The sequence below is a fragment of the Pseudopipra pipra genome, chromosome 8 (genome assembly GCF_036250125.1).
Source record: "Pseudopipra pipra isolate bDixPip1 chromosome 8, bDixPip1.hap1, whole genome shotgun sequence".
Classification (NCBI taxonomy): domain Eukaryota; kingdom Metazoa; phylum Chordata; class Aves; order Passeriformes; family Pipridae; genus Pseudopipra; species Pseudopipra pipra.
In genome coordinates this window covers 24,020,805-24,032,572 of record NC_087556.1, presented here as the reverse complement: position 1 = coordinate 24,032,572, position 11,768 = coordinate 24,020,805, and the positions used below count along the sequence as shown (strand labels likewise).

At 41.7% G+C, this 11,768-nt stretch overlaps 1 protein-coding gene across 2 annotated transcripts in view; it reads left to right on the top strand.

Annotated features, from left to right (window-relative positions):
- The first annotated feature begins 1,367 nt into the window (after positions 1–1,367).
- SLF2 (SMC5-SMC6 complex localization factor 2) overlaps positions 1,368–11,768 on the top strand; it is a 30,767-nt gene continuing 20,366 nt past the window's right edge. The window contains exons 1-5 of one of the 2 annotated variants that reach the window (XM_064663158.1): positions 1,368–1,622; positions 6,423–6,466; positions 6,947–7,653; positions 8,382–8,439; positions 9,644–10,824. In XM_064663158.1, the coding sequence (XP_064519228.1) occupies positions 1,513–1,622; positions 6,423–6,466; positions 6,947–7,653; positions 8,382–8,439; positions 9,644–10,824 (2,100 nt within the window). In that variant the 5' untranslated portion in view covers positions 1,368–1,512. The remainder of the gene's footprint in view (positions 1,623–6,422; positions 6,467–6,946; positions 7,654–8,381; positions 8,440–9,643; positions 10,825–11,768) is intronic. The other variant, XM_064663159.1, reaches the window with a different exon arrangement.

The following is an 11,768-nucleotide window of genomic DNA, read 5'->3' as shown; positions in this document are numbered from 1 at the left end:
AAAGAGCATGCAGCTGAAGGCAGGACATGTAAGATGGGTTCAAGAAAGTAAGAAGCAAAGTGTATGTTGTGATGGCAGCCCGTGTTTTACACTTCTGAGGATGGGTTTAAGAGATCAGACGATGAAAGCTTTTGAAAAACAGAGACTGAGGGATGGGCATGATGAAAGGGAGTGGAGTGCATAGTACAGAGCAGACTCAGACATTCAGGTGCTCAAAATGCAGTTTTGTATTTTGTCCTGTGATTTCAGTTCTGCTGCTTCTCCTTTGCAGCCTTTCCCTAGGCCAGACTACCTTGGGAAGGGTGGGGAAAGAGACATGGGATGGGTCACTCCTTTTCATTTTGAGTCAGTTGTCTCCATGTGTTTCTGGATCCAAGAAAAATATTAGAAAAACAGTGGCCTTGGTCATCTCTACTCTTAGGCAAAGTGCTAACCAAAACCTCAGACAAAACAGATTTCAGCACAAACTGTCCCATACAGCCTTCAGGGCATCTTAAATGTCTTTTCCAACCTAAACGGATCTATGATCCTGTGATCTCTTCTTTCTGCAGACAACAGGCAGGAACTACCTTGTACCTGTGCAGCACCTGCTTGGAACTGCTAAAGCAGGTAGTGTAGAAACATTTTGACATTGCTAATTTTTATAGACTAGTTATGTGAATTACAGATAGCAGTACTGGCATTCTCTAAGCTTCCAAACCTGGTTCTTCAGGTTTCCTGGACTGAGTTTTCGTCCAAAATGTTTGCCATGTGGTGGTGCAGGACACGGGGTCGCACCGAGGGTGCGTTTTCAGGGGAAGGTCCGGGCACGGAGTGAAGCTTGCACAGTACGCTTAGGATGGGAAGGCACAGGGTTTGGTGGCGATTTTGAAAAAGTTACTCCCATCCCAACTTTTTAGCCTCCCAAACATTGTCCCGCGGCTCTGGAGACAGGTGTGCAGCCTGGATCTTCTCACGGATGCAGCGCAAGCCCCACCACCTGCAGCTCGCTGGCGGTCCATGTCCGATTTTCTTCGTGGGACGGTTCTGGTCGTGGGTGTACCCCACCAAAGTGCCCCCAAAGTGTTCCCAAAATTCCCCAGTTCGCGCCGGGGAAGCGCGAACGGCCGGCGCGCGCCGGGCGCACAGCGGGCGCGAAGCCTCGCGGAGACTGGGAGGGCCCGCCCCGAGCGCACCAATCAGAGAGCGGCGGGGGGTGAGTGGCACCAGACCGAAGCGCCAAACCACCCTTCCTCCTCTCAGCCCGCCTTCCGCCTTCCCGACAGCCAATCATAGCCGCGCTCCAGCTCCCTGTCCCGCCCCCGGCGGCGAGTAGCCAATGGAAGGCGCGGCTCCCGCAGCCGTTCAGCCAATCAGCGGCCGAGCCTTCCCACTGAAGGAACAGCGGGCACAGCCCGTCCCGTAACCCCCGCCTGGAGGGACTGTTCGGCCCGCGGCCCCTGCGATGGTGCTGGGGGCGGCCGCACCCGCCGCTCCCCTCGCCCGTGTGGGGCCCGCCGGGCCGCCCGCGCCATGACCCGCCCGCTCGGCGAGGGGCTGCCTTCGCCGGGCCCGCCTGTCGCCATGTCCCGACGCCATGTTACGCTGGCGGCCGCGGGCAGGGAGGTGGCCCAGGACGGCAGGTACCACAGGGGAGGGTCGTCGCCGCCGCTGTCGCCGCCCCTATCGGCGCCGCGGCTTCCGGCGCGCCCGGGACGGGTGGCAGGGGGCGTCCCGGCGAGGGTTACCGGGGCCGCCCTGGGAGCATCCCCGGGAGCCCTCCCGGCGGTCGGCGGGCGGGGTGTGAGAGCCCCGCGGTGCTCCAGCCGCGGAGGGGCCGGTGCCGCCTCATCGGTACTTGCACGTGGTGCCGGTGGTTCGTTGGCCGAAGGGAAAGGGGTCCGGCAGTGTCCAGCCGAGTTCTGGCTGGCGTCTCCAGCACACCCTTCAGGATGCTGGAGTCGTCCCACGTGTGCCCGTGTGCTCTCCCGTCTCAGCCCCGGTGCTGGCGAGCCCGTCTGTGGAGCTGAGCGGCTCCAGCGGTTCGGCTCTAACGGAGAGCTTGGGGTGCCGTAGGTTCCGCTGCCAAACCCGCTCCGGCCGGGACCTGTGCCGCTAACGGTGCTGCGGGACACGGTCTGCGGTGGAAGCAGTGGCAGTCAGTGACAGTTTTTAGAACCTGTCTGCTAACTGGAAATCCAAGTTCAGATAAAGAGTTGGTGAGGTTTTTTTGGAGGCCACCGAGTTAAATAACCTTTGTTTCCTACAAAATGAGACAAGTAAAAATTTTCTTATGCCGTTAGCAGCGCCTTATTTTATTCTGATCCTCTTTTTCTTGATAGCACCTACGTCTAAAGAAAGGGGAGAAGGTAAAAGTTCGGTTCGTTTTGCGTCCTTTCTTGCCTGAGAAAGTGAAACTATGTAGTTTCAGTTTTGCTGCAGGTATCTAAAACACTGTGAGGTTTTCTGTGTGACTTTCTATTCTGAATGGTTTTGTTGTGTTTGGTTTCTTTTTTTTCTATTTTTGCAGTGCTTTTCAAGACGCTACATCAAAGTTACATCAAAGATGTAACTTCTTGTAGTTTATCCCTACATTACCTGGATTTCCTTTCTCTGAGCTATTGCTGGTGTTTCCTTTTAAAAGGACAGTTTTTATCCAGTCAGAGATTAGCACTATGGGGCTGTAAAAGTTGGTTACTTCTACCAAATGCTCAGGGATTTGTCTCTTTAGACAAGTGAATTTCCTCCTTTCCTCTTTCGTGCGGGTTGTATCCTTAGTTTTGAAAGGCTGAAAGGTCTGTTAGGTTCCTCTCCTAGCAGTGTAGCGTTTTTCTTTGTCAGGCAAGATCATGTATTTATGGCTTTTGCATTTTCTCGGGGGTTTTCAGTGGTCTCCTTGGTGTCTCAGTCAAGATGAGAGATTTCACAAAAATGGGAGAGTAATTCTGGAGGAGGGATAAAAGGTTTTGCTGAATTTATATATTTTGCCATAAAGTGTTAACCAGAGCTGTGTAGTTGTTGATAAATATACATTAAACTACTGTGATTTTCATGTTAGGTAGTAAAGAGTGAAACCCAGTAACTTCTTACTAAAACAATCTGTAAATGGTTTGTGAAGAGTCAGGGCGCCATTCACATAAAAAAAAAATCACATGTTCTCTTTGTACTTTCACGTGTATGTGAAGAGCAGTTGGAAAGCTCAGTTCTTTCTCATGTTCTTCCCTGTACTGCATTACATGCTTTCTTTTTTCTCTTTTCACCCTTTGTTTTGTCTGAAGTTTCTAGTACACTTCCTTGACTGAGATACAATACAGAATCCTGGTTGGACAGTTCCTATCCCTTGTACTTCCAAAAAGCAGAGTTACAAATTCAAAGGAGAAAATATTGGTGGATAAGTACTTTCAAACCAGTAGTCTAGGGCAAATCACTCTCCATCTCTTCATTCAAATAAAACTTATCCCAGGGAAAAGTGCTTCCATTCCCTCAGTTATGTTGTACAAGGCTTTGTATAATTATGGAATAAACAAGAGTTTTGCTACAGAGGTCTTGCATTTAGAACGAAAGACAGCTGTGTGAAGGACATAAACAGTCATTCGGAATCAGTGGCTGTGGAAACAAGGACAAAGATGGTGGAAGGCCTTGGTTTTGGTTTTGTTATGACCCACCTCTGAAGGCAAGAGTAACACAAGATCCCTTGGGGTGGATTAGAGTGAAAGGACACTGAATGACCAGTGTTTATATATATGTATACATATATATACACACACAAACATATATTTTTTATTTTTTTTTTTACCAATGGTCGATGGTTTGAGGAATTAATCTTTAACTGTTCAGTCTTTCATGGTTTGTCTTCCAAGATTAGGTGAAAAGAAGAATCTGAAAGGTAACTGAAGATGAGATTTGCCCTGCCAGCGGTGCTTTGTATGTGGATGGGGCTTTAACTGGGCAGAAATTTCAGTTGCTTAGTTAGGAAAATAGAAAGGATTTGGAAAGACATGCAGTGTGGAAAGCTGTGGGCACTGGATGATTTTGCAGCTTGAGAGCAGTCCATGCAAGCATCAGGTGTGTCTGAGGAATGTGAGGTGGAGACAGCTGTGTTTTGAGCAGGTGAGGTCAAGGTGGTCTAGGGCAGAAAGAGAAATTGGTTGGCAGAAGAGAATAAACCTGCATTTGAGCCTTTTGATTCTTCTGCTGAACTGAGATGTGGAGATCCTGTGTGCTGAAAATTTTGTATTATTTGAAAGTAGCTGAGCGCTGAGTGACATAAGCAGCAAGAGTTAGGCCACAAGTTGAACTCTACTTGAACTACATGGCTCTGTTGTGTGAGTGAAAGATGTATTATAGCAAAACCTGGTGCTAACACCCTGAACATTAGTGAGAGTTAGAATAGACAAAGTTAGCAGCTTAAATATTACTTAAAAATTCATAGCTGGAGTGGACAGCCCATAAATTGTCGTATATGAACAGTAACAACTGTATTACAACATGGACCACAGAATTGTCCAAAAAAGACTGAAGAGGATGTGAAGATGATCACACAGCAACCACTGAGTAATGAAACAGTGAACCAAAGAAGAGTGAGAAGACCCCAGACCCTTAAATCACTATTGGTCTGGACTTCCATGAGGGATGGGGAGTTTAGGTCATAAGAGTGTAGTTGCCCAGGGATTTCCTTTTTTTGTGGCCCATCTTTTGAGGCACCAGCTTGGGCTACCAGATGACTGATTTGTGCCAGTAAACCTATCTAATGGTGTTGAGAGCCTGGTGTCAAAAATTTCTTTAACACTATTGTAGCATGTGGGAAGAACATGCATATTTTGCCCTATGTCAAATTGAGCCGAGACAGATTGGAGGCAGCTAGTCTTTGACAAGTAGTTTTTCTGGTCTCTTTGGTAAGCCAAAAAAACCCCAGTTTTATGCACTCACACATTCTGATTACAGGTGGCTTTTCATTAAATTACAGTATTTTTAAACATCACTGCTTGCCAGTAGCCTGATCTAAGAAGTATCAGTGCATTACAAACAGCTTTTTGTATTTCTATAGGTGCTAAAAATGCAAAAGCCATGTGAGAAAATGCAAAAGTGAAAGTTACAAGCTTAAAGAAAGATTAAAAATTAAATCCAAATTCAGTTTGTATGAGCGAGCAGTGGGTTCTTCTGGCCTAAACTTCAAAAATGGTTACTGACTCTGTGGGAACACAGGCATGTATGGATGCTTGAATATGTTAGTTTAGAATCTGGAATAAGTAAGTGTTTCCTTGGTTGTCACTGTTGTACTGTTAGAAGGTACAGAAAGGTAACAAAATAGGGAAGAAGGTCTTAAACCAATCTGTGTTCTTGCTTTCTCATACCAATATTTTGTTTGAAGAGACACTTCCAAGACAGGCGTAAGTATAACCTTGAAGTCATTAGTAAACTGTGTGGGAGAAGATGAAGATAGCAAGTTCATAGATCCTGATGTATTTTAGTGTTCAAGTTGCACATTGCTCAGACAATCTGCCCATTTTTAGAAACAATATTCTCTAGTGGAGAAACACCTTGGAGTTCGCATGTTCCACTTGTTCTTGCCAGAGAACATACCTCTGAATTAAAGCTATTAATTGTCTTGTAGGTGGTTGTAGACTGCTGTTTCTGTTGGAAGCCAGAAAATGCTGGTGCTGGGTGCTGTGAGGGAGACCACTGACATGTGTGCATTGTTAAGGGACAGTGCTGGTACAAATCCTGCTGAGCAGTCGGGTAATAGTGCATATAGGAATTTGCATCCCAGCCTGGCACCAGATGTACGAGAAAGGCAACAAGCAGTGGTGCACAAAGGCTTTTAGACCACAAGAAGAAGGTTACGTGATTATGTGAGCTTTACAACTTGCAGGTAGGACTTTGTGGCACAAGAAGAAGGTTACAGGATTATTTGAGCTTTACAACTTGCAGGTAGGACTTTGTGGTTAGACCTGACTGAAACCAATAATGCATCGAAGAGGGTTTGGTCACTGAGGGGAATGATGAGCCTGGCTTTATACCACTGTAAACCTTAAAAAAACCCAAACAAAAACTAGTAGTAGTTATCAGTTCAAAGTGATAGTGGAAATGGGGAGGTTGTTAAATGCCGTCACAGAAGGTGCTGGTGAGGTCTTGCCTAGAGTACTGGATGCAGGTGAGGTCGGTCCTGTTCAGGAAAACTTAGTTTAAGCTGGAAGAGTAGTTTAGACTTGTTAGAATGATAAAAAAACCAGTTTGAGTGAGGAAACTGACAGGTTGACTTCATTAGTCAAGTAGGGTGAAGGGGATGATGATGCTTTTTCTGATTTATCAGCACTAAGAGCTATTGGCATTGAAAAATCTGTAGAAATAAATTACAGTATTTTAATTTTATTAATATTTACTGTATGGGCATTTAGATATTGTTCTTTAAAAAAAAAAATTATATTTTCTTTTCTCTTCAGAAACCAGACCATTACAGAGTTCTTCAAACCAGTTTTAAGTCAAGGTAAATATGTAGTTTTTATATGGAATAAATTTATATGAATTTTAATTATATAAGTGTGTAGAATTATAGTCCAATCTCATTCCAGATTGGTGCAGCAACATAATGAGTATAGCCTACCAAATAGGTCAAAATGTGCACATTTTAATTTTTTTCCTAATAATGTAATTGAAAATGTCAATTTCCTATTAAAATTAATTTCTTTAAATAGTGATGTAATTATTGTTTCAAGTTATTGTCTTGCTTAAGCTAGATTGTTTATAACAATTGAAGCTATGTTGTAGATCACGTGATTCTTTGATATGAAATAAGTCACATGGCAATACCAAAAGTGAATGATTAAGTAAATTTACTTTGGATTATGTGTGAGAGAGATATAAAATATCAAGTAATATAGTACAAGAAGGTTTGTTGTTTTGTGTTTTTTTTTTTTTCTTCCAATATTGTATTTGTGAATAATTTCTCTTTTCTTTTCTCTCTTAGACCTTGGCCGTAAAGACAGAATAGTGCTGTGTTCACCAGACAGAGGAAATGTAAAAGATGCAGGAATGGGACTGTCAGTTCTACGTGCTGAAGGTTTTGAAAGGAAAATATCTTCTCCAAAGAAGGTCAGAAGAAAAAGATGCCAGACTGAACACCAAACAAGTCCTGTGGTAGATGCCTTTCGAAAAAGAATTGAGGAAAAGGACAGCGTAAATATTTTTGAGAATGGCAGAGTATGGAAGGCATCAGGTTCATTGTGCCCAAAAGTTGAGATTAAGAAACTCTTTGTTACCACAGGGTCTCTGAGCAATTTCTTGGCCAAAGAGGATAAGACTGTCAAACCAGAACAGGAGAGAAATGAGAGTTTTCTGGGTGTAGGAAGAGCACCATTGTCTTATGGAAATAGTTGGGAAGAGAAAAATGACTGTGTGGATCTAGCAGACACTAGCTCAGACTCTGACAAATGGGTTTCACCACCAGAAGCTGATGCTCGAAAAGCCTGCGCTAGAAATACTGGCACTGTGAGCACCACATCTCTGTGCCAAAGCCCAGGTTTCCCCTTGAAATTGCCCTGCTCTCCTACTGATTCTGCATTTAGGTTGTCATTGGAAGCTCCCCGCAGAGAAAGGGAACAGAAGAAACAGGAGCTGAAACACTCTAAGCCACATCCTGTAAAACCATTCTCAGGAACAAGTGTATTGCATCAGGTGTGTTTAAAAGGGTCATTAAAGGTGGAAATCACTGACCCATTGTGCATGTGAAGTTTTAAATTTTTTTTAATTTTTTTTTTTTTAAGTTTGCAGTGTAGGAGCAGATTCTTGGTGCTGCCTTTTTCAGATGTAACAAAAGTTCATGTTCTTTTGCTATGCTGTTTTAAGTTTTAGGTCATGCTTGGGTAAGCCAGTTCTTAGTCATTTTACAATAAAAGAAAAATCCTAGTTTAAAAGCGGGGAAGCTATTCTGGGCTAGATGTAAACATGGAAATGCAGTGGAAATTGTATTTTGTAGAAAAAAATGCCTTTATCTTGAATGCCTTATAACCTTGTGTTTTCTTACAGTGTATCTTAGGGAACAGACTGGCAAATTTCTGCTACTCAGAAGTTGCAGTTAATAGCAGTTCAGATTTATGCATTTAAGCCACAGTATTTAGAAAGAGATGGGAATGGTCCTATTAAGAATGTAATATTTCATTACAGGTTGAGTTATGTTCACTCTTTTAATCTGAAGAAAATACATACAATTTGGGTTGAGTTCTTTATTTGAGATTTTTGCAGCTTTGTTTTAAATTTGTCTTGAAATGAGGTCTATTAATGTATTTCTGGGGATGTGTGGAACTATGTCTGTGCTGGATTCCACACTTGGCTCGAGATGTCAGCATCCTAGTTTTAAAAAGCATGCAATTAACTTTTTTTCCTTCCTCTGTCTTTATTTTTAGGGAAATGGGTGTCCTTTAGGAAAAATACCATGTTTTAGTTCAAGGGAGACCGCCTCAGGTATGATCAGTGCTGTTAATATGGAATTAATTAAACAATCAGATTCATCACTTAGTGTCTCTTTTTAATGGCTTTTTTTTTCTTGAAGTTATGTTTTCTGTTTTATCTCACTAAAAAAAATAATTACTGCTGTATGGTCAGTGTTATTTCTAATATGGCAAGTTTGAAGTGATTTAAAAGTAATTTGTGATTTTAGTGTAAAACAGATAATTTGTAACTTAATTAGAAGTCATATTTCATTGTCTTAAAACCTTAATCTCAGATTATTTTTATGGTTTCTCTTGCATTTTGGATAATCCACATTTACTGTGGTGGTTAGTAAATTTTGCCTTTCAGCTTAATCCAAAAAGAACATTCTTGTTGAACAAATCACTAAAGTTTAGCTGGTATTCTTGTTGCTTTTGTCCCTTTTAACCACATCATTTTGTTCAGGAGATAGATCTGAATCTAAAAAGCTCACATGAATAGAAGCTTGAGGTAGGTCAGTAGGATAAAATTAAAAAAAAAAAAAAAAAGAAGAGTCTGTAGCTGTGGAAACCCACCAGACTCTTTGCTGCTCTGCATCACTTTCCAGTTGCAGAAGCACTTGGCCAGCAGTGCCAAAATTGAGTTGGGAAGTTCTCAGCCACATCAGCTTCATAAAGTAGCTCTCTGTGATGTGTCCAGGTGCTGGTGCCAGCTTGAGACAGGAAGCAGGAAAGCATGATGAGGAAGGTGGGCTCTGATTCCACAGAACCATAGTCTAAAACCAGATTTCTTTGTATTCTGAATGCTTTTTTTTTATGCCCACGGTTAAAATTATTGAAGTTAAAATACTTTTCATGCTGCTTGTTATTTATATCTATAATATGGAACTTTATTCCAGTCCCATATTTTAACTGGGCTATCGTCTCTTTCCAAAGACTGATTGATTCCAGTGTTTCTATGGTGGCTACTGAGCTGCTTTATAATAAGCAGATTTAAATTAATTTCCAAATTAGTTACAGTAATAGCATTACAGTATCAGCCAAGTCTTAATTGTGGTCCATTGTATTCAATCAGAATGGAAGTTTTGTAGTTTCTGATAAAAATTTCAGTCCTAGTTGACTTAAAAACCGAAGTTAGTTCTTTAAAGGGTAAGCTGTTATACATTTGATTTTTTTATTATTATTTTTATTTTTAAACATAACAACTGTGTTTTACTTTTTTCTCAAACACTTCATAGATGACCCATCTCAACCAAAGCTAAAGCAGGTTTTAAAAAACCATGAGGCATCTTCTCCACATGCATTTAGAACATCATCTGACATGACCTCTGGTTTGCCCAAAAGCCCAGCTGTTCCTTCACACTGCCTTCCAGCTAAGGTGTCTTCTGGGACATCCAAACAAAGAGACTCTCCTGGGAAAAGAAAACAAACTGCCATGAGTGTGGATGAAGACAGTTCAGATCAATCTGATGTATCGAATTTGAATGACCCTGCTTTTAGTAGATCATCTTCAAAATGCAAGAATAGGAGGACTGACTTTGTAAAAAATATCCTTTTAAAGTCTACTCATGATGGTGTTATACAACTGAGGGATGTTGCTACCCTGTCTAGACATGATTCTGCTCTTTCAAAGGAACACCTTAACTCGAGCGAGGAAAAGGAGAAAAATAATTGCTCTACTGTAGGTTTGCCATCTTCGTATTCTGCACACAGACCTGATAAAAATAACCATATTTCTGTTGTGGATACCAAAGAGAATCAATTGCAACTGGCTAACTCGTGTTTTCTCTTGGAAAAGTCCCTTCCTTTTTCTCAGGAAAAAAGTACTGTGTTGCCTTCTCTCCACTGCTTAACACAAACAAAGAGTGTGAAATCTCCTCTCAAGATTGCTGGCTTATCTCAGGTACTGGATGCTTCTAAGAAAGAGCAAGATGGGAAAAAAACAGAAAGACATGAACACAATAAAGCACACATAAACAGTATTCAATACAGCAACAGCTTTTCAAAAACAAAACACAGGACTTCAGGAAGTGCTTCTGATTCTTATACAATGGAAGTATCTGGGGAACTTGCACTCTCAGAGGAGACTGGTAACAATGTTCCCCTTTCATTGCCTTTGAGAGAATGTTGCAAGGACAGCAGCCATACCTCTTCACAATCCTCAGGAGAGTTAAAAGTTGAAAACACCTCTACAGACAAGTCCAAGCTGAATGGAAAATCACAAAGCGGCTTTGATAGTGAAGATGAGTTTTTGGAATCCGTTCTAGATTATGAGGATGATGATGAGGATGATGATGAAGAAGCATTCATGCCATTGCAAAAAGTTCTCTGCTCAAGTCTCAAGCCACAGATAGGGACCCCAGAAGAATCTTGTGACAGTTTTTCTCAGGACACTGTGACTCCATTCCTGAAGCTTCATGTGAGTGTCTATAACCCAAAAAAGCATGTTCTTTTAAGTATTCTTTTATGGGTGTTATTTGCAAGAAAAATAATATAGATTTTAGCACAGTGCAAGGCCCAGTGAGTGCTAAATTGTTACCTTGTGTTTCAAAGTTTAAGAGAATGAAATTTTACATAGTAAATATCCACCAAAACACACAGAGACCCTGTTGAATGAAATCTCATACTCAAAAATCAGTCATCTGCAACCTCACTTGTTCCAGCTGATATAGACAGACAGCAACTTGTTCAGCTGTTCTAGAGAACTAATTTCTGCTGTTCAGCTCAGTTTTATAAACACATAACAATTTGCTCCAACATCTATGTCCAGTTCTCTTCTACCATCCACTACCATCCACAAACCATGACTATTTACTCAATTTTTGTAACAGACAGAGACATACTGTTGTAGAATCAAATACTCAAGTTTTTGTCTTAAGTGGTGTCAGTAGAACCCCTTGGTAATAACAGTCAGAATGTGTATGACTGATTGATAACAGTTATTTTACGTGAATTTTAATCAAAAATCTATTCTACACCTCTTGCTGATTGTCATTATGCCCATTAAAGCTACAGCAAAGTGAAATGAGATAGCAGATAATCAGCTTTGTTTTGTTACCTTTTTATATGGTTTTCCCCCTTACTCATAATGCATGAAAATTCAGAATTATTTGCCTGTAAAACTGGTTGCTTGGCTTAAGGGTCCTATACTGTACAGTTACAATGTAGTTGGAGCAGGGATGTGCTTGTTACTGTGCTTGTCCTTGGAATGTCTGAAGGATTGTGCAGCCAGACGTAGACATTGAGAGATCTGTGTGCCTGACTCCAGTCATATATCCTTGACACAGTCAGATTTGTGTACAAGTAAGTGTAATGTTTTCTTTCAGGTTGTATTTCATGGAAATTGGAAGTATTTCAGAAAGG